Raw genomic sequence first — 27,533 nt, 5'->3', positions numbered from 1 at the left:
CCTCCAGATCTGGACGGGATAGAACAGTGATAGGCTAAAGAAATAGGACACATTCTCTGAAGTGTGTTTGGGTAGGGTGAGGGGGGACGACGACTTAGAACTGCTGCTAATACAGAATGGGGCATTTAATCCAAAGTGATAGAATTCCTCAGGAGTTACTGCTCCAGTTGGGTAGGTAACATGTGGTGGGGAACTAGAGTGAACTGTAAGTGCAAGAAAGGACAAAACAGCTTGCAGTAGAAAATACAATTGAGCAGAGGGATCGAGTAGGGAACTGAGAATGTGAGAGTAATTGTGAATATTGATCAGCTAGATATATAATATCCCTCATGGCATTGGACATTGCAGAAGTAGGCCGGAACAGTCAGTCAGCAAACACATGGTGAGAGAAATTGGTTACTGATAGCAGAGCAGCGATGACTTACTAAATGTAACAACAGCGAGATCTTTGGGTAAAATAAGGTAGTGGTAGTTTTTGCTTCATCATATTAGGATGAAGAATGCTTTTCATTAGTGTATCTTCTCCTTGTCTTCATTTATGCATTCATAAATGTTAAATTACAAAGAGAAGCTTGGCATATGTACGCTTTATTTTTTTCACCACTTGGAGTTCTGATAATAGTACTGCTAACTATTTTAAAAGAACCTCTTGTGGCGCAGAGTGGTAAGGCAGCAGACATGCGGTCTGAAAACTCTGCCCATGAGGCTGGGAGTTTGATCCCAGCAGCCGGCTCAAGGTTGACTCAGCCTTCCATCCTTCCGAGGTTGGTAAAATGAGTACCCAGCTTGCTGGGGGGTAAACGGTAATGACTGGGGAGGGCACTGGCAAACCACCCCGTATTGAATCTGCCATGAAAACACTGGAGGGCGTCACCCCAAGGGTCAGACATGACCTGGTGCTTGCACAGGGGATACCTTTACCTTTACCTATTTTAAACGCTTGTTAACTCTGTATACATTCCTGATGATAACACACTTTATTCTACTAACTGCCTGTGTACTCAGTTGCATCTGTTCATCTGTGTACAAAAGTTTTGTGAATAAATTAGGAAGAGTTAATAATGTGATATTTCAATAGTTTAAATGTTCTAATACTATATGCTAATATACCACAGGGTAAACTGTTTAATTATCATTTTTTATACTTGCAGAGCTCTGTGCCTATGTGTTCCTATAAAGCAGTATATCCTGATGACTTATTCCCAAATACTTGTTAATACAATAAGCACTGTGAAACAATGGATTTAACATTTCATATTTTCAGGTTTGTATGCTTGCAGGTTATATCTAATGTGAGGGATGCCGTCTGTGTAGCTTTTATTGTTATTTGGGACTTTTAAAATTGGGAGCACTTAGTGTCATAATTTACAGAGGAGATTTGAGTTTATTGCTAATGCTGAACAAGAAATAAGCTGGCTCTCTAGAAATTGCAAATTTGACCTCAAGTAACTGTTTGCGGTGCTAACACAGATGCACATGTGGTATTAAAATCTATTGGACTGTTTCTCAATCAAAACATTGCCCTTACCATAAGAACCTAGAAGGTATCTTTTGTAGCTAGAAATGTTGATATACAATTTAGGTAATAGAATATTGACTTGTGGTGGGAGACATGACAACTGTTAAATTGTTTACCCCAATTCCTTGATATTTAGTTTTGGTTATAAGCATGGCCTAGAAGTTCCCCATTCAAACCACTTCAGCTATGGACTTATTGGATGGCCATAAGAAAGCTGCTGCCATCATTTCTGACCCTGTATCTGAAATATGTGCCTGATTTCAGTGTTAGACATGTTACTGGAATATTGTATGTGAAATACTTTGAGTCATTGGGAACATCACTGTATAAGTACAAAGAAGTAATATAAAATCTGTATGAAAAGAATGCCAAAGATCAATTGTAATGTGATTGTTGCCATTTTTGTTTGAGTTTTAAACATTTTGATTTATTCTGAGAAAGTATAGTCTCAACTAATAAATAAATATATCACCATGTTTACTTCCTTATCAGCAGTGTTCTCTGTGTGAGATATTAGGTTAACATGATAGTATTCATTAAATAATTTGTCCACCTAGTTATAAGCAAGTTTACTTATAAGTATATTCTACTGGCTAAATTGGGGCTCCCTCTCAAATAATAGCATCTTAAATCTAGCCTAGATGACTATAAATACTACTGAAGGTAACTATGCTTACTAGTGTTTTCTCCCAAGGATATCCTCTGGGTGAATTCCACTGTTCCATCAAGGAGGCAGGACTCACTGAAATTCTTCTTCCTATTTGAGTCTGGTGGGAGTCACCCAAGCTCAGTTCATTTCCTGCCTTGCACAGGGAGACAGCTAGTTAGGCAGCGGGCAGCCTATCTTCTATTTCTAATCTAATCTTTACCTAAATGCTATTCTACTTGTATCTAAATTCTAAATTTCCTGACTGAACGCTATTTCTGGCGATTCAAGCTAGCAGGAGGAGACTGGGGAGAGACAAGTCTGTAAAGGCACTCTCTCCGAGAAACAAAGGAGCTCGTGGCCATTTTAAGCCTTTAGGGGTTCAAGTAGGAGAGCGGCAAAGAGGAGTCTCAGAAGATGTTCTATCAGAGATGGAAATGGAGGCTCGAATGATTGAGGGAGAAGCAGCAAAGCTGGTGGGCCCATCCTTTTTGGACTGTCCCTTCCCTGACCAATGAAGAGGCTTCCCAAATGGCGGCAAAGACATGGAGAGGGGAAAGATCGGCCAGGAAAGCTATAAAGCACACCGAAAAAGACAGTGGCCATTTTGGATCTGGTGGAGCTGCCGAGCAACAAAATGCCCCTGACGACATTCCTTCGGAGGAGAAAGACACACTAAGCACCTCCGGGCAAAAATATCTTTCTGGCTCCTTGTTACAGAAAATAATAAAAATGGTCAGAGCAGAATTAAGAGAAAAAAGCACTCATAAACACCATGAGGTGGGGAGGTGCAGTAGATCCCCATCACCAAGCTGCTGCTGAGACTGTGAACAGGTAGACCAATAGGAAAGGTCTTAGAGAACCAAAGCAGCCCAAAAATGAGTGTATTACAGTCCTTCCAGAGACAGCATACAATCAAAGGGGTAGGGATCCTCAAAAGGGGATAAGGAATTTTTATCTGATGAAAAAATTGTGGAGAAAATGGAACTACCGGAACAAATTAAAAGGTTTTTCAGCCCAGATGACTACCAATACTTATTGTGGAGAAATATGGTAGCATTAGATATTAAGCAGTCGTTAGTGGAAGTGGAGGTGAATCCCAAATAAAAGTAAAAACTTGCTGAGGGTAATGCAGAATTTTTTCCTCTAAAAGATCAATTCCCAAAGTTGTTTTCTTTGCTCCTACATTTTGAGAGATTATATAGAGTGGAATGTGTAAAACCAATGGCAAATAGACAATTACCTTAGTCAGCAAAGAAATTGTATGCTATGCCTAAATATGCCGAAGAATTATTTCAAACGCCATTATGGCATTACAAACATGGCTTATCAGAGGAAGGTGAATGGTCTGTAAAGGACTATTTAGATAGAAAAGTAGACTATGCTTTAAGTAAGTCCTTTGATGCAGTGGTAATGGCAACAAAAGCAACCTCTATTTATTGTGGCAGGGGTTTGCATACAATGGATGTGCAAGGTGGACCTGGAGACCGGAGACTTTCGGAAGGTGTTCAAAGAGTTCTGAAAGTGTCATTGTTAGCTTATACATTTCTAGACACTTCTATCTTTACAGCTGGAGCCATGGCAACGACATGCAGTAAGACAGACACTTTGGCAAACAGATCTAAAAGCCAAATCGATTGTGACTGCGTACCCATTTTATGGTGCGAAGTTGTTCGGGGAAGCATTGGAAAGGGTGTTGGTGAAAAAGAAGGTATTGCCTAGGACCTTGAGAAGGTCAGATAGGAGGTTTCAACTGGGTTCATCTTCCACTTTTAGAACTCAGAACACACTGCCTAGGTTTCACCAGGAAGGCAACAGTCCTTTTGTGGAGGTTACAATAACAGGAAACCCAATTATGGTTTCAACAAAGGAGACAAGTAAGATAGAGAGCAGAAGCAGCCAAAACAATGACTGCTTGGCAGTGCTGGTGGGAGGCAGGTTAACTTTATTAAAAGATCGGTGGATAGGAGTAGAGGTGGACAGATAGTCACAGGAGATTGCCCACAAAGGTTATGCAATAGAGTTTCGATGCTTCCCACCAGACAAATCTGTAAAGTCTACAAATCCAAAATCAAAAGAGAAAAGTTTGGCAACAAAATTGGCACTAGAAAATTTAATTCACATTCAAGCTATAAAAAGGGTGCCACAGGAAGAAATGAAACAGGGAGTATATTCAATACTTTTTCTAGTCCCAAAGCCAAATGGAGATTGCAGGGCGGTGTTAGATCTGAAATATCTAAACAGGTTCATAAAGACAAAGAGATTTTAGATAGAAACATTAAGATCAACAAGAGAAACAATTCAGATAGGAGACCTGCTTACTTTCTTCGACTTAAAGGAAGTATACCTACATGTGCTGACATTGGAAAAACACAGGAAATATCTCAGAACTAGGAGTTAAGCCCACTGTGCTTGAAATACAGCGGGCACTAGGAGGCTCTCCGCGCCCCCTCCCAGGCCAGCTTGCCTGTTTGGTGGCCGGGAAAAGAGCTCTTTCCCCAGCTGTGAAGCAGTCTGCCCCCCTCCCAACCAAGCCTCTCCCCACCAGCCTGCCTGTTTCACAGGCGGGGAAAGAGGTGGGCCGGCACGGTGGCAACGCGCCGGCTCAGCTCTTTCCCCACCCGCGAAGCAGACTGCCCCCCTCCCCACCCAGCCTTTCCCTGGCCGGCTTGCCTGTGTTGCGGGCGGGGAAAGAATTTACAATTCTACATGGAAGGTCTTCGTAAGGTGGTGTAGGAGCAAGAAAGTGGAATATTCAAGACCAAAAGCCAAAGAGATGCTGAAATTCCTTGAAGACGGAGTGAAGCAGAGATTAAAAGCAGCAACCTTACAGAGACAGGTGGCATTAACATCAGTACTGCCATTAGTAATGGGAAGTATTTATTGAGACATCCACACATCAGGTTCCTGAAGGGAGTGGTGGTGACAGAAAGTGCTACAAGTACAACAAAATAGTTAAACGATGATCCCGCCCAGAAGAAGGAACACAGTACGGGGAGGTTCCAGAAGATGTCCTCACCTCCTCAGAGGGACAACAACAATTAGATACTTACCTTCCCGCTTCATCGTTGAAAAAACAAAACAGAAAAGGAATCAAAGAAAAAGAGTGAGAGAGAAAGAAGCAAGAAGAATTACGGAGCCACGATTGGGTTTGCCATATCTGCCATATGTATATGTCATATATGTTCACTAATTATTTCAATTTCTTCTTGTTATCTGTTGAATGGTTAAAAGTTTAATAGTTAAATGTAGAAGCTGCTGGAGTTCTCAAACTGAGTTTGGGTGACTCCCACTGGACTCAAACAGGGATACGAATTTTCGTAAGTCCTGTCTACCTGATGGACCAGTGGAAATCGCTCAGAGGACGTCCTCTTTTTCCCCTCAGAGGAGAAGGACTCTTAGAATCATACAATAGAGTTGGAAGGGACCTCATGGGTCATCTAGTCCAACCCCCTGCACTTACTTCACAGTAAGTATCTAATTGTCATTCTCTTTTATGATTTGTAGCAGTGTTAAGGCTAGGGAATGCACAGGTTTGGTTCAGTCGGAGTACCAAACTGTAGTTTGCTGTTGTGTGAGCAATTTCTGTCCTCTCATGCAGTTTCTCTTCCTCACGTAATCTCAGGATAATAAATGAGGCTGAAACTTCATGTACAGATATGAGACTACTCATAATTAGTGACTCACAACTATTTAGAAATAGTTGACATTTCTGATCTTTTTGTTCCAACAAAGTCCTTTTAGGAATATGGAGGATTTTCTGAAACAAGGCTGCTGAGTATAAAACAATGAAATTCTTTTGAGTTATATCTAATTTCTATATTGTAAATTGGTATAAGCTTTCATTTTTCATTCATATGGTATTTAACTTCAGAAGAATAATGTAAAAAAATCTGTAATTCTTTAAAACTTACAGTGGCAAATGCTGATTCAAAGAAAGGCATAACTAAGCTGGTGTGCCGTTCTTTATGCTACGCTTATGATAAGGACTCTGCTAGTATGGTATTTCACAATTTTTTGTTTGTCTGCCATATTTTACTTATATATAAGGGATTTTGAAGCCCGGACTTCTATAAGGAACAGCTTTCAGGGAAGGCTAGAATACAAATGATTGAATGAGCAAGCTGATTTTGTAAGTGCTTTGTCTGCCGTAGCTATCTTTGTGGTTTCTACTATACAGATTGAAAACTGGTACTTCTAGGCTATATTGTCTGTATTGTCTTTAGGCTTCAAATTGAACCATCCTTGCAAAAAATAAACATTTGAAACAAAAATCTAATCAGTGTCGTAGCCCCAGCATGAGGGAGCCATATTTTTTATATCGGGATCTTTATCAACCGGTTTATGGAAGGGTTTTTTTTAAGGGAATTAAATATGGTTAACCTATTTATTACAATGTTAAATTATAGTACAGCATGAATAAGTAAAAATAGGAAGCAGGAGGGCCAGTGGACTGGTAAAGGACAAGAGTAGGATGTTGAAACAGGTGGCTAGTATAGCAGAGAGCTCAAATTAAAGCTTATTGTTTATCAGAAGAGCTGAATTTCTTTACATCGTTTTAAAAGAGAGAGAACAGTAAATTGGACAAGGGCATTATGTACAGCAGCTGAAATGCAACTGTTTTAATTTAGATTGAGAGAGTAAGAAATTCACAATAAACTACTTCTACTAAACAAAATATAAGTAGTAATAACCACTATTGGTTGTTTTTTTTAGTATTTTACATGGCAGGGAAGGCAACCATGGCATAAAAGTTGGTAAGCTAGTTTGTGTGGGTTTGTGAGAGAGGTGCAGCTTATTGCAAAACTACTCTTAAATTTTCTTTGGCACTGACATCTGGGATTTCAAGAAATGTCAGGTATAAAATATTATAGGCAGGAATATGAGGCAGAGGCTATAAAGTATAAAGCTGCGTTAATCCATTTAAGAGTTACTGAAAGTGCCCCAGTGTATTTCATGGTATTTCATGGACATTAGCTAAATTCATTCCATAATTGTAGCTGATCCAGCTTTACACCCTTGTTATTAGAACATTTTAAAAGGTGAAAATGGATAATGCAGATTTGGCTGCATGTATCCTGCTTTCAGCTGAAATCATTTATTTGAGAGAAGAGATGGTTAAATTGGAGGAAGACTTTAAACTCTGTTCAGTACAGTGTCTCTAAAGACTGAGGTAAGATGTTTCACCAAGGCTAAATGTGTAGTAATTTGGCTTGTTGCTGGTTTCACACTTGTCATTCCTTCCCTTCACATGCTGAGAATCACAATTAAATGCCAGCTCTGGTTATGCCTGACATACAATGCAGGTGTACATATCAAGTGGGGGAAAATTAACTCTGGTTGATTACTCTGCAAATTTCCCCCTTAACTGCAGTTATTTCTCCTGTCAGAGTGCAGGGTTCATTTTATTCACTATTGAATACCACAATATTGAATAAGTAGATTGCAAGGCTGGGCATCGGGGGGGGGGGGGAGAGCTCCCCCCAAAAGATAATAAAATAAATAATGCTAAAACTACCCAATGAATCAATGAATACCTGTTAACAATGGTACAAGACAGAAAAATAATAGAAAAAGTGTTGTAATTAAAAAAAAGAGAAAGTGAGAAATAACTAATCAAGCTGTTTGGTGAAGGTTCTGGGATGTAGTGTACTCCTCCCCTTAAAAAAATCCTGTCTGGCTTTAAATCAAAGCCACTTAGACCAGGGTTTAAATCAGCCCCCCCCCCCACTTACTAGATATTTCCTAAATAAAAGTTTATATATTTTACTCAAAAAATTGGATGCTAAAATCATGAAGGCAAGATGATTGTAGAGATTCAAATAAGCTCTATGTTAGCAGTTGCTTAAATAGTTAATTAAATATTTTTCTATAGTAGAAAATGATATGATACATTGTTTAGCCTTAGTTAATGTGCTTATGATCCCATGAATTTTCTGCCTTAGAACCTGCAACTGTTACGAGGTTTATTCAGAGTTGTTGGTTGGAGTTGATGATAAGAAGATGCTGCCGCATTTTTCTTATCTTTGTATTACCACCTTTTCTACCCAATTGAGTAGAATACACACACAGACCCATTCCGCACACATAGGATAATGCACTTTCAATGTGCTTTGGCAGCTGTATTTTCCTGGGCGGAACAGGAAAATCTACTTCTAAAGTGCATTGAAAGTGCATTATCTGTTGTGTGCAGAATAGGCCACACAGACACAGCCAAATGAATGGGCCAACGAGAGTGACAGGACACCACACAAAGTAAAGTCTTCATCTGCTGACAGAAGACAACAATAGAGGGAGACATATGAATTTCCTTGGGGAAGGCAGTTCCAGACTTTGGGCATGATGTTCAAGAAGATACCTTCTTGGTTGCTACCTGTCTGACCTCAGATGGTAGAAACTAGGGGTCTACATTTGGATCTACCCAAGCTGAAAATATACCCCAAAATGCCTTATCAGTATTTTCCTGGTATATTTCAGATTCCCAAATATATCTGGATTTTTCTCGGGAAAACAAACAAAAATCTCAAGAAAATCCCTGTGTAAAGGGACTGCTAAAGACCACCTGAGGAACAGCTGTGCCAGGAGGAGCAGACTGTTTCCACCAGCTTGGCTTGGAGCTGGCTTCTTCTGTAGCCCAGTTTAAACTAGTACTGGCTACTAGGTAAACCAGCTCATCTAGATGGATCAGAGGGAAATAACTGCAGAGCTTGTCAGTCCTTATTCCCCAGTATCAGCTTGTATGGTGACTGACAGTTCCTTCTTTTCTTTGTAATATAGCTGTTCATACATTCATAATATAACATCATAAGTTTAATTTTGCTGTCAGTTCAGATTTCATTTAAGGTTCTTAAAAATAAGCCCCTTTCAGCTTCTGTAATAAACGGTTTACAAATTTTAATGAGAGCTTTTCATCCAGAGAATAGGCATACATGGACACTATGTTCTATAATATCTGAAATTTAATTTTAGAGATTTAAGCACTGCTTACAAGTGAGCATTTGAAGTAGCATTTGAAGTAGGACCAACGTGTATTATTTGTACACATATATATGTATATTACTAGACTATATTTTAAAACATCTAGACTTTGTAAATCGTCTTGGTACATATGATTAGATAAGTGACTGTTTTCAGACCCGATTTAAGGTGAGGCTATGAGAATCTCTGTAAACTAGTAGTTCACATGAAGAATTTGAGGTTGAGTAGGAAAAGTTGTGAAGACGTAAGATAAATTCTCCCATAATCTGTTGATTAGGTATTTGAAGTGGGGAGAAGGATTGTGTCAAAGTTTTCCACCTAAGATTTGGCTACCTGACTCTAATATTGGAAACTGTGAGCAAGCTTGAAGATTTGAAGTGGAAATGCCAAAATTTGCTTCCTTTTCAGCTAATTGTTTTTGAAAGTCCGAATTGTGGGGAAATGGGTAAAATGTTTCTCACTGTTCCCAGCAACCTTATCTGTCTTTCTGTCTGTCTGTCTGTCTGTTCGTCCGTCTGTCTGTCCATCCCATCCATCCTACATACTGCCCAGCCCTGTGGCTCAGGGTGCTTAACGTGGAACAACAAAGAACAATACAGTATAACTCGGTAGTAACAGTGATCGCAGGGAGAACATAGTTTAACAACATATCTTCTCTCCCCCCGTCCTGGGCAGGCTTGCTGAAGCCTGGAGGGGCTGTGGTGGGCCTTCTCTGGACAGGGAGAGTGCTGCCAGAGATTGTGGCCTTCTGTCCCCCCAATACACCGGCAAGGCCAGGGCTTGCCCCCCTTCCTTCCCAGGCCTTCTCTCCTCCCGCCCCAGGAGGCCTGCTGATGCCTGGAGATGCCGCAGCATTAATGTACCAGGGCCTCCCAGAGGGCCATATGTCCCCTATTGAGAATGGCACTACTAGAGCAGCAAATGACTGTCTTAAACAGCTTTTGTCAAAAATATATACTATCTTTTCATTTGCTGCTTGGCAAGTGTTGTTCTGTAAAATGTTTTCTAGCATTTCTTACCTGGTTAGTTGAGATAGGTTCAGATTTAGTTTGGAATCCTTGGCAAGTCTTTCCATTATCCTGCACCATTTCCAGTATTAAAAACTCCATCATGACAGACTTTTCATTATCTTTCAGTATGTGTCTGACCAATATAGCCCTTTGAAGTAGAAAAAGAAATCTGACATCACTTTCTAAGTCCTTTTTTTTAAATCTGACCACCATATTTAAAGCAGTGACATGAATGCAGTGTCATAAACCAGGGTTAGTTGTTTGTTTGTTGATGTAATGCAGCCTTTCTCCACTTTTTAACCATTGAGAAATCCTTGAAACATTCTTCAAGCTTCAAGAAACCCCAGAAGTGGCACGATCATGCAGAATACGTTTGGGAAGCATAGCTGTGTACATGCTCACCCGGGGCCCCTCCCCTTCCTACTCCCTCTAGGTCCATCATTGGCCGTTTTGAGGGGCTTGGAATCCCTTCCAGGATTGTCAAGAAACCCCAGGGTTTCACAAAACCCTGGTTGAGAAAGCCTAATCTAATGCTTTAATTGTGTTTTGGCTTTCCTTTATCAAAGAAATAGCATGTTGTCTCATGTGATTCAAATGCAAATTAGGTGTATTGGATTCTGTCTATTTTACAAGTCATTTCTGTGCAGGGATGAGATGAAGATTGACATGTTCTTTGGAAATGAAACTTTAAATGTAATGATGCCACTGCAGGCTAACTGATCCGTTTATTAATATCCTTAGTAGGTGGGATAGCTTCTTATTCTTCAGATAAATTAATTAAAAAGATGCCATTATTAATTCATTAAGGTGGCCATCTAACTACTCATCCTACAGTAAAGTTTTAAAACAAAAAATTAGGCAAGCCTGTTGAATGCACTGGTCTGTTCTATCAGTAGACTGAAGCTTAAGTCTTCCATTGATATTGTGAAGCAGGTGGAAGCCAGACTGAAGGACCCATTGTATATAGGGTATACCTGCCTAGCCTGTAACTTCTAATAAAAGGTAGAAAGTATAGTCAGTCACATGATTGTGTTTAGGGGGCAGTTTGTACCTGCCCAAAACAAGAGTATGATCAATTGTAAATAAAAGGTATAGCACTTTCTTTTAAGGAACTACTTTTAAAAAGTATTTACAGTTAGGTGCTAGTTCTATGATGGAGCATAATCTTAAGTTTAGGGATAGCAGGGGTGTGTGTGTACATACAGGGTAGATCCTGATTTTGGATTATATAATCAAATTCCAAAGAACTCTTTAATGCTAGTAATACCCTAGCGAGCATCCTTTCTATTATATTTTGCATGCTCTTTAACTGCTAAATCCCATAGATCATCTGTGCAGGTTTCAATATAATGAAGCATTTGCTGTTTTCCAGTGCTGTGGTATTAGTCACATGGCTGTCATAATCTGTTGTTACTTAAAATAGATTTTGATTTATACAGGATATTAACATTGACATGATGGGGATGTGTGGTGAGATATAGCTGAGTGTCAGATAATAGAAGTTATGCAATCAGGTCTTGTACTTCATAGAATGCTCTTACAAGTTATCCCACAATATAAGATTTAATTTGTTCATGTGCACTTCTTAATACTGGTAATGATAATAATACATTTTTATTTATAACCTGCCCTTCCCTGAAGGCTCAGGCCAGGTAACAACTTATAAACAAACAATAATACAATATACACATTAAACAGTAACATTATCATCATAATCAATAATTAAATTAAAACTGATTTCCTAAGCCGCCTTCTCTCTTTCTGATGAGGTGGTGATATAAACATAAAGGGGTGATAGCTTAGTTTTTAAATGTACTGGAGTTTGGAGCAGAGAGATCAGATTTCTGGGTTGACCTTGGCCGCTACCACAGGCCTTGCAAAACTGTCCGAGCCCCACAGGGTCCTGATCTCATCCGGGAGAGCGTTCCACCAGGCTGGGGCCAGGGCTGAAAAGGTCCTGGCCCTGGTTGAGGTAAATTTAACATCTTTGGATCAGGGACCCTGAGCAAGTCTTGCTCCCTTGATCTTAGTTGCTATCATAGTTTGAGAAGCCATGTCCCACTACAGCAATTCCTTTAGCATGACACACCAAGTGAGCTCTTGAGGATGACTTTGTGATCTTCATTCAGTAGACCATAATACCTGGACCCTGCAACACAGAAGTCCTTCAATAATAAGAGTAGAAGTGAATTTATTGGAAGATGCTATGTCCAAGATGTGCTAAGTTCTGGGGGAAACTTACTGTTTAATTACTGGGGGAAGTGTAAATGCAAGATAAAACCTTTGCTTATTTAAAAAGCTTCTTTAAACATATTTTTTCTTGGGCTTAACACTCAGGTTTGGCAGTCACATAAGCCTGTTGTGGATGAGATTAAAAAACAGCAGCAACAATTTTTCATTCTGTCGTTCATTTATCATTTGGAAATGCATTGTGGTGATTTATCTAAGAGATCTTTTCTCTTAGATTTTACTTCAATGATTATTTTAGTACCGATTGACTTATTTGAATCTGTGATTTTATTTGGAAAATTCCTTGGAATCTCCTATCTGAGGGGTCGGGTGGAAATCTTTTAAACTAATGACTTAATGAATTTTACATTTTTATGGAATACCAAAACAGTTAGGAATTTTACATTGGTCTCTAACCCACAATATGGGCAAAACTTGACTCCAGACTAAGCCCTTTTAAAGCTCAGGGGAGAAAAAGATGATTTTATTAGTTTGGGAAGAGATAAGTGGAATGTGCATTCCAATCTAATGTGAATAGTTTGTTGTAGAGCAGAAGAGGGGAAAAGGATTTCAGCAGTATTTTTACCTCCATTTAAGATTTTCAGACTCTGTCATGGGTCTTTTGCTCTTTCCCGTATCAGTGCAGCATGTCCAGCTTTTGACAGTAAGCACTGTGTCTAGACAGGCTTGGCAAGAACACTGTTCTTCTAATAAATTTTTCATGCAGAAGCACTCCGCGCAATTAGGTGCAAAAGAATGGAATGAACACAAGAACAAATGGTTGAAATAGAATAATTAGATTTCCAGCTGGCATTTTTCATAGGTGCAACCGTGTTGGTATGTTTCAGTCAAAGTTTTTGACATATTAAATATCATGCATGTTGTGATGCACATGATTTCATGGTTGTCTGCCTTTGTAGACATAGCACAGAAAGACCACAGGTAGTTTTTATGTTACACCGTTCCTCTTTTACTATTTGTGTGATTGTGTATTTTGTAACTAGGCATTTGTGGCAAACAAGACTGAACTGAAATATGTTCCATTACATTAAGCTAAGACTAAACCCACCCTTTTATTTAAAACACTGATGATATCATTTTAACTGTGGGTGTATGTGTGAGTATTTACTCAACACCTGTTGCAAGTCTTAAGTGAGAGATAAGAGATCTCTAATTTGGGAAGAGTAAGAGAAAGCAAGCTGTGTTGGGAGTAGTTCATGGAAAAAATAATAGGAAAAGGAGATGCTTAAAATATTTGAAGCCGTAGATTATAATGGAAAAAAATGGCAGGAGGCGTGATTCTGCCTCCTCCCAGTTCTTCCCCCTGAGTGGTGGGAGCGCTGAATAAAACTCCTGTGAAATGTTTTCTTTGGGAATAACTGAAATGATTTACTTGCTCAAAATGTGTAGGGTAAAGATTTTTACGCAATACAAATCTGTAACATTATATGAAAGTTGGACCATAAGGAAGGCCGAGCGTCAAAGAATTGAGGCTTTTGAACTCTGATGCTGCAGAAGACTCTTGTGAATCCCTTGGACTGCAAGGCGAACAAACCGGTCAGTCCTAGACGGGATCAGCCCTGACTGCTCCTTAGAAGGCCGGATCCTGAAGATGAAACTCAAATACTTTGGCCACCTCATGAGAAGGAAGGACTCCCTGGAGAAGAGCCTAATGCTGGGAGCGATCGAGGGCAAAAGAAGAAGGGGACGACAGAGAATGAGGTGGCTGGATGGAGTCACTGAAGCAGTAGGTGCAAACTTAAATGGACTCCGGGGAATGGTAGAGGACAGGAAGGCCTGGAGGATCATTGTCCATGGGGTCGCGATGGGTCGGAAACGACTTTGCACCTGACAACAACAACAACAACAACAACAAAAACATTATATGAATCACAGAATCATAGAGTTGGAAGGGTCACACAGGTCATCTAGTCCAACCCCTTGCTCAACGCAGGATCAGCCCAAAGCATCCTAAAGCATCCAAGAAAAGTGTGTATACAACCTCCTTAGGCAGCCTATTCCACTGCTGAACTACTCTGACTGTGAAAATGTTTTTCATGATATCTAGCCTATATAGTTGTACTTATAGTTTAAACCCATGATATATAATATTTTCAATAAATAGTTTAAATAGCCACAATGAAGATGCTATGTTATCTATGGTTTCCTATGGTATAAAGTTGAGTTCTGTGTATTGTTTTGTGGACTTCAGCAGGAACACCCTTCATTTCTTACAAGCAAATTATATGTTAAACAGATGGCAGAAATAAGATGCATGTGATGAAGTAGCTGTTTGCAGCTGATGTTCCATAATACTGTATATAGTTTTATTTGCACAACACAAAGATACTCACACTTCGGATTTCATAATTATGCCAAATAGCACTGTGTTATCTGCTAAGTGTGCATGCACATGAAAGCTTATACCTTGAATAAAACTTTGTTGGACTTAAAGGTGTCGCTGGACTCATTTTCTGTTCTGCTGCTTCAGACCAGCATGGCTACCCACCTGAAACCATCTGCATGTTAAGAAACTTAAAGTATTTTATAGTTGAGAACCATGCTGCATAAGTATAAGGCTTTTTGCCCCAAACTTTTCTGATTTTCCTAGAGAGACATTTTTTGGTTCAAAATTTCCAGAAATTGCTCCTAGTTTGCTGAGCACATTGTTGATCCAATCAAGCCAGAGGTGGTTGGAAACTGCGCAACCCTCATGCATCAGCAGCTGCCCCAGACCAAATGGCAATGGATCTTTGTGGCAGGGGTGCGATGCCATGTGTGTGGCAGAGGCCCCAGGACACTCATTGACCAGTATAACTGCAGATTGCTGGCACTCCCCATGTGGTGGCAGCTAACTAAACATGTAGGCTGCCGGGTGGTCCATGGCAGAGGGAGGCCTGACTACTAAGTCACAAGTTTGATTACCAGACTAAACCCTCAATATGTGAAAGAAACTGCCAAAATTCCCTCCATGGGCCAGAGCATTGTGTGTGCGTGCGCACGTGTGCAAATATGGAGATGCCAGCAGAGGTTCAGTTGCACCCTGCCATGTGCCAACGTCGACCCTTGCAGTTATTCTGGACAATGTCTATGAAGCTGCAGACTGAGCTTTAGAGCTGTGTGACCTCGACTTGGAAACTTGAGCTGGTATGAATGAGGCTGTGGTGGCTCCCAACCTCCCAACCAGTGAGGCTGCCATTGAAACAAAGAGGTTCTGCTTGACTGCTGCAAATAAGGAAGCCACAGTCAGTGGCTTCACACACTCACCCTCCCAAGTAGTCTCCTGTTTCCTCGTTTGCACCAGCTGCTCATGGGCTGGACAAGAGCCCTGGACAGGCTGGTACGTGCTGCAGAGCCTAGGACACTCAGCGACCAGCATAACTGGAGACCGCTGCCCTCCCCTTGAGATGATGATGTCTAGATCCAAAGTCTATTGTGAACGACTGACCCTCCAGCTGTGGAACTCCCTTTGGAAGCTTGCCAAAGCTCAAATAATTAATTTTCCTATAAAGCAATGTACGATTAAGGGCCAGTTTTAAATGGCTGCAGTATAGTTTCAGTTTTGAATCATTTTTAGCTCAACGCATCTACAAATAACAATTCCCTTGCCAACCAGCATTTAGTCTATAGTTTTGTACTTTGACCAGGACCTTCCTTCACAAACCTAGATTAATGTGTTATCTTTAAACCGCCCGTGGCGCCACGGGCGCCACGGACTAAATAATTCGCTAAGGGGTGTAAAGGTGGGATTAGTCCGTGATGAGGAAGGGTCCGGATAGGACCCTTCCTCACGACAGACAATCGCGCCTGCCGATTGGTCCCTCCGATTCCCAGGTCCAGGAACTGCGAGCCGCGCGCAGCGCGGTTCGCAGTTCCTCCCGGCCTGACGCGGTGAGAGGCGCGAAGCGCCTCTCGCCGCGTCAGGCCGCCAACCCAGGAGTTCCCTGCCTGGCGGGCTGACGCGGCGAGAGGCGCAAAGCGCCTCTCGCCGCGTCAGCCCGCAGCCAACAAAAGAAGCTCACCGCCGCTGACCAGCCCGCCGACCAGCGCGCCGACGACATCGGTAAGGCCCTAGCGCCCGCTGCATTCCCCTGCAGCGGGCTTGATTACTAGTCTAACTATATTTCTCTAAGGAAATGGTCAGTCTTTGAAGCAAATTCTGTAGTTGACTGTAATTCAGTCCTTCCTTCATCAGTGGATGCTGAGGGAAGCAAAAGAGCATTGGAAAATTATGATAGTTAGTTGACCTTTCTTCAGTATTAAATCCCCCTTCATTTACAAGGCTGTTATTAGTGGTTACTTCTTTGCTGAAGTAACTCTATAATCTGCTGGCTTTTCCCTTTCTTCAAAATCTTGCCACACCAACTTTGAGGGTGGAACCCAATGCTTTTAAGTTTGAAAAGGAATAGTATTTTACCACAAATGGAAAATGGTTTCAGTTATTTTTTCTCATCTCTTAAAACTATTCCATATCCTTCTTGAATAATACGTTCAGTGGTCTTCAGTCGTCTTTCTGCAATGAATACTAACAGTCTAGATTCTTTAAGTGTGATGTTCAGAATCTTAACTCTGTTCATGTTGTATTAATCATTGCCTGCTAGAAGAACAATCTAATAAGCTGGGAACCTGCAGAGAATTTTGGGGTGATGGTGAACAATGTAAAAATTATACCACTCTTCAGTATTCTCGTCCAGGGTTTTCTTAATTACTAGCAGGTGATTGCCCCACCCTTTCACTCAGTTCTCAACATTCTGTGCTTTCGGAGCTTGTTTCCATTTTCATTCTATGTCTTAAATCAGTAGGCTGTTTGACCTGGAAAAAGACAGCAATATTACAAAAAATGATTCTTGTTTGATATTAATTAAAAACAAATAACATTTAATTGTTGCAACTATATATTTACTCACATCAAACATTATAACCAAGTCCAAGTATACTAACAGTGTCACTAAATGATAGATAAAAAAGCAAACAGGCTTCTTACTCAGATGAAGATCCAGATTCTCAGATCTGAATAGATTACACAGAAAAAGAATAAATGCTCAATAGGTTCTACCAAAGACCAATCACAGATTGTCTGTCTGTCTATATTTGCATTTTTAGGCCGCCTTTATTGAACCAGTCAACTTTGGGTAGTTCACAACAATATATATAATCAAACATATATAAAAACATACTTATAGAGACAATAATAGATTAAAATACAAAATCAAATGATACAAATTCTAAATTCCCTGCCCTGTAGATCATCTATGTAAGACAGCAAGTGGAAGGTAATTCATTATTACAAGAAAAATAAATCTCTGAAAGTATGGTACTATCATATGATAGAAATAACAATGTGATATAGATTAAAATATGAATATCCAAAGTACATGGGCGAACAGACATGCCAATTTAGAGAATATTTAGTTCTCCTCAAGTTGTTTTTATTCTTTTTCTTGTGGTTAATTTACAAAGTCATTTTTCAGCATACCTGAGGAGTTCCCAGCAATGTAGAATGCTACCTTGTCTGTGTGTGGTCTAGGTTTGCTCCTTTTATCATCTGTGCAAGGGCCAGCAAGAAATCTGTAGGGCAGAAGCAAAACAACCTAAGAAGAAGAAGAAATGTGTTGCTTATTGCTTATTTAAACGGTTTATTCAACAATCTGAACTTTTTATTGATAACTGAAAGGATTATACTGTAATTCGGTTAATTCAACAGAAAACAAACCGTTTCAGATGATCATGTATTTCAGAAAGTGTTGTAATTTTCTTAAGGTTGGCATTTATAGAAATGTACCTAACCAGTCGAACCACTTTGTGTGCCCAAGTTAAATATTCTTTTTCTCTGTGCCATGGTTTATATTGGGTAATAGGCCAAGATAGAATTCTTAAAAAAAAAAAAGTTTTGACAGTTGATTTTTAAAGCTTCCCATTATATAGAAGTTACAGACGAAACTGATCGTATAGATCAAATTAGTGCCTTAATTTATAAGTCTACATGAATGTGTTGGAATTTAATACATTACATTAACATATAGTAAGATTTTACATTTTGTAAATTTGATGGGAAAGACTCATTGTTTTTTATCTACAGGAAGAAGTGGGCTGTCATACCCCTCAGCCTGTGTCACAGGGTTGTTATGAAGGTAAAATGGGAGAAAGATCATATATATACCCCTGAGCTCTTTGGAGTGTTAGAGACCGATTATGTACAGCCGTGGTTGTACCTGGCCATCAACAGTTCTGTGCAGCAGGGCAGCATGCCCTGCTGCTTCTCTTATACACATAGGGGATGAAATCCCCCGGCACATAGTCCATCCGGGAGTTGTGCATGCACACACACACACATACACCTCCAGGGCAGACAGGGTTTGGCATGTTGCGCAGTGGTGGCAGCAGGAGGGGATGTCCCTGTATGACAGTGGGATAGTGTGGCAATGCTACCCCACCATGACACCGCAAAGCCAAAGAGGCAACGTCTGAGGGCAAAGAGGCTAGAGTCCAGGGCTGGAGGGTGGGAGCCGTAGGGGCAGGGCCAATCAGGACAAAGCTGGCTGCACCCTGATTGGCCCTATCCCAACTTGGACAGACACGTCCCACCCCTAGGCTGTTTCAGAAATATATAGAGGAACAACAATGGATAAGGATTTATATCATCCTTTTTCTCCCAAAGGAACTGAAACTAACTTAAAAAAAATAAGAAAACACACAATATAAACAAAGCAACATACTATATTTTGGCAGCCTATTCTCACTTCTATGCAATTACTTCTTTATTGATATTCTGCAAGCATTTATGAAGGAAATCTTAATCTTTCTGTCTTTTAGGACCTAAAATTTAGGTCATCAGATCAGTTTGTGGCAACTAGCAATTATCAAGCAGTTTTCACCCAAATTTCCAGTTCAAATAGTATTTAATGACACTTCATATAGGAAAAAGTCAGTTTATTAGATTGTGATTCTGCTCAAAATAACAAAGGGAGAAAAAAAGGATTGCCACTGTTTTTGCAATGAGAGGGAGCCCAGTTCATCCAGTATGAGCATTCAGCAACTTAGAAGGTTGGTTCTTTGACCTTTAAACAGTAGGATTTGAATCTAGGAACTCATTTGACATCTTATTAAGTATGACTGTCTGGGAACTCTGTATGTAGTACTGTTGAGAGTACTCTGTTCTTAAAATAGTTAAAGTTTAGAGCTGCAACATGCAAATATGTAGATAAATGTTAATAATTATATTAACTTTAAAATATGGTTGAGTGATGTTTCTTCTAGCATGTCTTTATCATTATTAGATAATCACATCACAACTGGCGTAATATTTCAAAATTATTGCTTCAGGCATATTTCTGTTGTGGGAACTATGTTCTGGAAACCAAAGTGGTATCTTTTAGTCTTCCTACTTACTCAAGTATAAAACTGATTCTGTATAAAATTAACCATGCAGGTATATGGCAAGGTTTTAAAAAAGCAACAAAACTTGTCAACTGCTTCTAGCCATAAGCTAAAATAATGAAAGCATTCAGGAGCCTTCATTGGGGCCCTCTGATGATGGTTTATTCTTGATTTAATGAGGCCAATTTCTTGCTGTAGCCTTCCCAGCAATCTAGGAAATGATTTGTGTGACAATTTTTTATATATCAAAATGTAAATATTGCTGATAGTCACAGCAGATTCTTCCTTCCACTGGGGGCCTGAAGTGACTTGCTGTATCCTTTTTTTAAAATCCATTTTATCTTCTGCACAACTTGGTGAGATAGGTTAGGCTGAGAGAGTGAAACTGATCCACAATTACCCAATCAGGTTCCTTGTCAGAGTGGGGATTCAAAACTGACTCTCCCAAATCCTAGTGTAATACTCAAACCAGTACAGCAGGGGAGGTCACAGTGTGGCTCTCCAGATGTCCCTGGACCACAATTCCCAGGAGTACCTGCCAACATGAAGTCAATGGACATCTGGAGAGCCACAGTTTGGTCACCCCTGCACCACACGATGCTGGCTTTATTCCTTCGTATTAAGATATCCTAATAACACTGCAGCATTTTTTTCAGTTTCATATTGGAAGCTCTTCAGGCACTAGGGTAGGCAGCTCTGGGTTGGGAAATATCGGGAGACATTGGGGATGGAGCTAGGAGTGGGCGGGATTTAGGCTTTGGAGAGGGACCTCAGTGGAGTATAATGCTATGGAGGCCACTCTCCAAAGCAGTCATTTTCTCCAGGGGAATCTCTTAGTTTGTAAAAGAGCTATAATTCCAAGGGATCTCAAGGTCTTATCTCGGATCTGGCATCCTTGTCAGGCACCCTCATCTATATTCTTATTCTTTTCCTTTGAAAAGAGACCTGCATATCCTTTATTGATGCTTCTTCCCACCTGTAATCTGTAAGAGATCTTGTAGGTTATACTGTTTTTCCAGTACTTTTTGATATTAGGGTAGAAGTCTCTCATACCATCCTTGTATGTATATGTAGAATGGTTACCGTCTCCCCTGGCTCTAGGACTTCATTCGTGATGAGTGGTTCTCACTGCTGTTGCTAGGGACAAACTTCTTCCTCTTCCTGTCTCCACCGCTGGAACCACTCTTCGTCCTTCACTTATGAAGCCGATGCAACATTTGGCAGATGTGTTCTGCTGCATGTGATGGATGGAGCTGACACTGTCCCATCTGGGATGAATTGATTGCTCTTTCATGTCCTAACAGAGATGGAGTCCTAGAGCCAGGGGAGAGCAACCATTGGTTACTCACCATGACAGGTCCTTCTCCCACCCTATGTGTCGTCTGCATATACCACATCTGTTCCTCCAAAATTATATCACTATCTATGTACCAGTCTTTATTTATGATCTGCCTTTCTCTCAGACTCAAAATGGATTATGGAAAGCTAGAAAATCTTATATACAAAATAAAATAAGAATAAAAACTAAGCTGACATAACACTAAATTTTAAATGTAGTTTCTTTTAAAATTTAGCTTCTGAGTCATGTTGAATATCATTTTGTTAGTAAGAGAGAAATATATAGCTCTTGTCAAGGAACAGGGTACACTTCTAAATGAACTGCCTTAGGTGGAGGTGTCACGCTAGAAGAAGAGTTGGTTTTTATACTCTGCTTTTCTCTACCCTAAGGAGTTTCAAAGCAGCTTACAATAGCCTTCCTTTCCACACCCCACAACAGACACCATATAAGGTAGGTGGGGCTGAAAGAGTTCTGAGAAAACTGACTGGCCCAAGGCCTGTGGAGAAATGAGGAATCAAACCTGGTCCCCAGATTAGAATTCACTGCTCTTAACCACTGAACCACACTGACTCTAGGCCAGTGGTAGTCAAACTGTGGCCCTCCAGATTTCCATGGACTACAATTCCCAGCGTTGGCAGGGGCTCATGGGAATTGTAGTCCATGAACATCTGGAGGGCCACAGTTTGACTACCCCTGCTCTAGGCAGTCTCCAGATTGCGTGGGGGGGGGTACGAAAGTTGTCTGAAAGAAGGATAGAGCACTAGATTATCTGACAGGGAAGGTGAATTTCAAAAGACCTTTGAAACTACAGCAGTTTTAGGGATGGCTCCCTTTTTCCTCTGCCATCTCATGTTTTCCTAGGACTTAACCAGATGTATCCTCTAGGAAACTCCAGCTAGTGCAAAACGCAGCTGCCAGGGTCCTCACTGGTACACCTTGGAGGGCTCACATTCAGCCAGTGCTGAGGCAGCTGCACTGGTTGCCAATTGCTGCCCGGATCCGGTTCAAGGTTTTGGTTTTAACCTTCAAGGCTTTACGCGAGTTGGGACCCACATACCTGAGGGACCGCCTATCACCCTATGCCCCCCGCAGAGCCTTACGTTCTGCGGGAGAAAATCTGCTGGTCGTTCCTGGCCCCAGGGAAGCACGCCTGGCCTCGACCAGGGCCAGGGCCTTTTCGGTCCTGGCCCCTACCTGGTGGAATGAGCTCCCGGGAGAGCTGCGGGCCCTGCAAGATCTTCCATCATTCCGCAGGGCCTGCAAGACGGAGCTCTTCCGCCAGGTTTACGGTTGAGGACGAGGCTAACATCTATGCCCCCCCCAGGGACCCGGGACCCAGGACCTGGGATTGAGATTGGGGATTAGTACCATCAGTATCCCCTCTCCACCTGCTTGTAGTAGGAGGGGGAGGTTGATTAGCCTATCTTGCCAGGTTAGCTTGCTAACCGATAATGTTTTATTGTAATTGTTGCTGAGGGTTTTTAATGGATTTTATTGGGGGTTTTAAAATGTTGTAACCCGCCACGAGCCGTAAGGGAGTGGCGGGCAATAAATCGAAAGATAATAATAATAATAATAATAATAATAATAATAGGGGCCTGCTTTTAAAAACAGGTTTGATGAGCGGCAAAGCTGTATGACTCAGCTGGCTGAAGGGAAGGGATGTTTTCTGTTGTGTAGCAGCACTTCCCTTTTGTCCCACAAGTCCTCCCAGTGGAGAGTGTGAAGCTGCTCCTTTGCTGGGGCTAATATGAATGTTTAATGTTTAACTGCTGTTTTGGCATGCTGCCAATGGTTGATGAATGCAGCGGGAAAACACACCAATGGCAGCTCTTTCAAGTTCCACAGCACGCATGAATAAAATATAATGGGTCACCCCTGCCCCTGAAAGAATTCCGTTGCTGGATTTCGAAGGTCTGCTGTGCCTAGCAGGGGTATGGCAGAAAAGCCTAAAATCAATGTCTATAACAAATGTGCAAAGAGAGACAGAGAGGTTATAAAAAGGGAGAGTGGTTATGTGAGAGATAGGTTTATAAAAATCTATGCTGCTTTTTTTTGTTACTTTAGGTATGACACTTCAGATGCACAAGTGGAGATATGCATGGACAATGTATCTGTGCCTAGTAAGAACAGCTAAGGCAGCGGTTCTCAACCTGGGGGTCGGGACCCCTTTGGGGGTCAAATGACCCGTTCACAGTGGTCGCGGCAGGGCGAGCAGCTTGGCCGGAGGTAGATCTGTCAGGAGCAGCAGAAAAGAGCGAGGTTGGCATGGTGGGGCAAGAGGCAGAACTGAACTGAGAAACCCTGGGGAAAAAAACAATTTACATACAGTCATGAACAATGGATCTTCACCCCATTAGTCAGTTTTGGTTAAATTCCTGTGAAAGAACACTTGCCTAATTTTAAGGTTGGGGGTCACCACAACATGAGGAACTGTATTAAAGGGTCACGGCATTAGGAAGGTTGAGAACCACTGAGCTAAGGTATGTTCCTGACTATATACTATGTAGAAAAACACACGATTTGTGCTAGAACATTAGCACAAGGTTGATTGGAGAAAGGGCATATGTAGGGAGAATGGAGTCTCTCTTTATCTTGTGTTGACTCGCTCATTTATATGCATCTGTGTATAGGCAAGGATCAGTTTGACCATAAGTAGGAAGCTTTTTCTAACGTGTCCTTAACTTTAATTTTGTCCTTGGTGATCCGTTCTGGACAGACTGATTGGAAGAGAGAGGGCTTTTTTAGAAAGCAAAACCTGAGGTCTATATATGACTTCTTTTTAAATACATTCTAACATTACTTTAGAAAATGATAATTAAAGCTTGGTGTTTATTTTGGAAAGACATCTTTGAAATTGTTGCTTATTTGATCAGTCGACACATATAGACAAGGTAAAACTCCCAAGATATTTAAATATAAATGAACAGAAAAGCCTCACCTTTCTCCTGGCTTTTGTTGTTGTTGTTGTTATTATCATTCCAAAGTGTTTGTTTTATGTAATGCTATTTTATGAAAAGTGAATGCAAACATTTGCACTTCTGAAGCAACCACAATGCTGGGGTTCTGTATTATACAGAAAACTTCTAGAGTGCTTGCAAAGACTTCTGTGCCAGTGATGCTAGAAAACTGGCTTCAAATATAACTGTTCTGTGTTATACATTAGCTTCGGCTACAGTTGAACTCTACTGTCTTGAGTGTGCAGATCAAGTGTTACAAGGAAGGTAGATGTCAAGTTCCCCAAACATGCTAAACCTTTCGTAGTTCAAAAATTTCAGTTTTTAAACCATAGCCTGGAACTTTCTGAATGTACATGTTTACAACACATTTTGACTATGGGGGTTCTGTGCTGTACTTCTTGGTTTTCTCTACCCATAGTTTGCCATGTTACCAGCGTCTTGTCTCAAAACCATTAATTTGAACCCAGTTTGTTGCATCTTTACAGAGTTTTTTTTTAGAAATCTTGGATTATGTAATTAATATCTTGAATCTAGCCTTTCCAAAGGAGTTTGTCTGTGCTTATTGTTTCTCTTTGCCTTGGTAGTATCTCTTTGTTGTATATTATACATTTTATTAGAAACAATTACATGTGTGTATAAACAATAAAAACGCTTCAACAAAACATGGACCCAACAAAACATGGACCCATGGACATTGTACACATAGAAATAAAAGTCACTGAGGCAATCTCTGTGAGGAGAAAATTCTACAACTTCATTGTATTGTATAATGCTATCTAGAATGTCTACCTTAATACCTCAGTTAGGGCAGAGTTTCCCAACCAAGGTACTGTCCAAAACTGCAAAGGCCCCTCAGTGGTACCATGGTGTGGGGGTTTTCAAAATGGTGGCTGGGAAGAGCCCTCCCTCTTCCTGCCATTTCCAGCTCCAAGCGAACAGGAAAGAAAAAAGTTTTAAATGTTAAAAAAATCTACCCTTATTTGGGCAAGTTGATTCCACCTCCTCCAATGACGGGCCTGGAGGGGGTGGGAAGGGGAGGGGCCCTGCCCATTTAAAACTTCATTGACTGAGTCTCCTCTCACTTCTGGGAGGGTGTGGCAGGGAGGCGTGGCCAGTTGAAATAACTTCCTGATACATTGAAGCCTGAAAAATAATTCAGCAGTACATTCACAGTCAAAACGTTGAAAAAGGCTGGGTAAGGAAGAGCAGTGTGCGAATTGAGAAAGGCCTATCATTGTAACATTCGTGACATCCAAAGGTTTGGTTGACTTGTGCTAACTCATTTTCCCTCTCCTCATGTCACTCCACATTTTGGTGAGAGAGCTGCAGCTCTTGAAGGGTGCAGAAGAATGGAAATTTGTAATAAAGCCATGGATACTGCAAAGTGGATGATTCCTTGAAACTGAATGAGCAAAGAAAGATTCTGGGGTTGGGAATATTTCTGAAAAGGAACAGCTATAGAAACAAAAGAAAAACTTGGGACAAGAGGCAACTTTAGATTTTCAAAGGATTGGCAAGTTCTTCCTTCATAGACTTCCATCTGATAATCACATCATAAGTTTTGAAATGCCACTTTGAAAAAATAAAGATGTTTAGGTAATCAGTATTTTTAAATGGTGGTACCTGTTAGAAGAAATCTTTTGTTGAACTTGCACTACATATTTGCCAGGCTCCTTCTTGCAAACCAGCTTTTCTTTTATTTGAGTATCTTCTCAGTACTTTGTTCTAAGCTGTTGTGTTGCTACTTCAAAGTCACCTTCCAAGCCTGCATTCTGCATGGAATACCAACTAATTATTCACCACATGTCCTGATCTCACAGTAGATCAGTTAATATTTTCATGTTAAACTATAAATCATTGCCCCATCCTGTTCAGAAATACCCTTATTGTAGATGCTATTTATTGCCAGAGGTTCCCCCCTCCCACCAACAGAGCACATCTGTCAGTCTCATAATTTAGGGCATGTAGTAAATTAAGGATAGAAAATAATTTCCTGTGTCCAACTTGTAGAGAGCTGCTGATGCAGTACATAGAGTGATTGTCTATATATCTAGTTGTTGTTTTTTCCTTCCTTGGTTTCAAAACGGTTCACTTATCAAAATGTAAGACACAGAGTTCAGACCATATAATTTCTTTTGGAATACAGTAACTAGAGCAGCCTTTTTCAACCTTTTTACTGTTGAGGACCCCCTGAAACATTCTTCAGGCTTTGAAAAACTTCAGACGTGGCATGGCGACACTAGGTCTTTTGCAATTGGTGGTTGGCCCTACCCATCAGGCAGGCCATACTCTGGATCTCATTTTTGGCACAGGGCTAGAAGTGGTTCTGGTTGCAGCCAGTGTCGTGCCATGGTCAGACCACTATGCTCTGAAGGCCTGGCTAAGGCTGCCATTCCCTCCTCGTTTGTGTGTCAAGCAGATTTTAGCCCTCCCACGGAGACTTGTGGATCCAAATGGATTTCTGAATGCTGTGTGGGAACCAGTGCCTCCTGGTACTTCTCTAAATGGACTTGTCAGCGACTGGCATGACAGAATGTAGGCAGCCATTGATGAGATAGCTCCCCGATGTCTTCTCAAGCGGGTTCCCTGGTATACCTAGGAGCTCTGCAAGAAGAAAGAGGAACTGTGATGACTAGAGTGAGTTTGAAGGAAGACTTGCGATTAAGAATCCAGAACATCTTATAGAATGCAGATGTAAGCCTATGAGATGGCTGTGAAGTCAGTAAAACGCAACCTTTACTCAACTGCCATCACATCTGCGTACTCACGCCCAGAACAGTTATTTAGGATAGTTTGATCCCTCACTGCCCTTGATGAAGGGCACCAAAATATTAGCCAATGCGATATTAGCTGTGAGGTATTTGCGAAGCATTTGGCAGACAAAATCTCAACTCTCTGCTCCTTGGCCGTCTCTGGAGAGAACACTGAGTTACTTCAGACAACTCTCATTAGCTGAAGTGGACAGGATGCTAACAACAGTGAGGCCAACCAGTTGCCCACTTAGACCATTGCCCATCGTGGCTCTTAAAAGCAACCGACATAAAAATAGCCCCCCCCCCATCTTGTTTGCAAGATAGTTCATCTTCCAGAATTCTCAAGGCAATACCCCTGCACCTATGCAGGCTGGCTGTGGGCATTTTCTTTCTAGCTCAAAAACTCCAGAGTGCCTCCCCCCCCCCCGCGCTCCTTTTGTAGCAGGTGAATGTCCAGGGTTCCCACTCAATGCATCAAGTGTTCTGAAGACAGTTATTCCCTTCCCTCAGCCCCATTTTCACTGCGACAAGGACAGGAAAATTTATAGCAGTGCTCTGTACTCATCATTTAAGTGAAGATTAAGTAGCATGTTCTGCTGCAGAATGTTACTTTTCAGGCTTCAAGAGCCTATTTTCTTGGGAGGCGAGCCTCACTGTAAACTGGGTTTTCATTGATCATTGTGCTTGTGATCCCTTGTTATGGAGTCTAAGGCACTATTCAA

General features: G+C 41.0%; 1 protein-coding gene across 6 annotated transcripts in view; it reads left to right on the top strand.

Moving 5' to 3' along the window:
- Window positions 1-27,533, top strand: part of TANC1 (tetratricopeptide repeat, ankyrin repeat and coiled-coil containing 1) — a 184,259-nt gene that overhangs the window by 27,986 nt on the left and 128,740 nt on the right. For 4 of the 6 annotated variants that reach the window (XM_077319953.1, XM_077319954.1, XM_077319952.1 and 1 more), the window contains exon 1: window positions 5,582-5,634. The exons of the other annotated variants lie outside the window; for them this stretch is intronic. In XM_077319953.1, coding sequence (XP_077176068.1) covers window positions 5,597-5,634 — 38 coding nt within the window. In that variant the 5' untranslated portion in view covers window positions 5,582-5,596. Of the gene's footprint in view, window positions 1-5,581; window positions 5,635-27,533 lie in introns of those variants that run through there. 6 annotated transcript variants of the gene reach the window in all.

The sequence above is a fragment of the Paroedura picta genome, chromosome 2 (genome assembly GCF_049243985.1).
Source record: "Paroedura picta isolate Pp20150507F chromosome 2, Ppicta_v3.0, whole genome shotgun sequence".
Lineage (NCBI taxonomy): Eukaryota > Metazoa > Chordata > Lepidosauria > Squamata > Gekkonidae > Paroedura > Paroedura picta.
The sequence above is the reverse complement of the archived record's forward strand: the minus strand, read 5'-3'. Positions and strand labels throughout refer to the sequence as shown.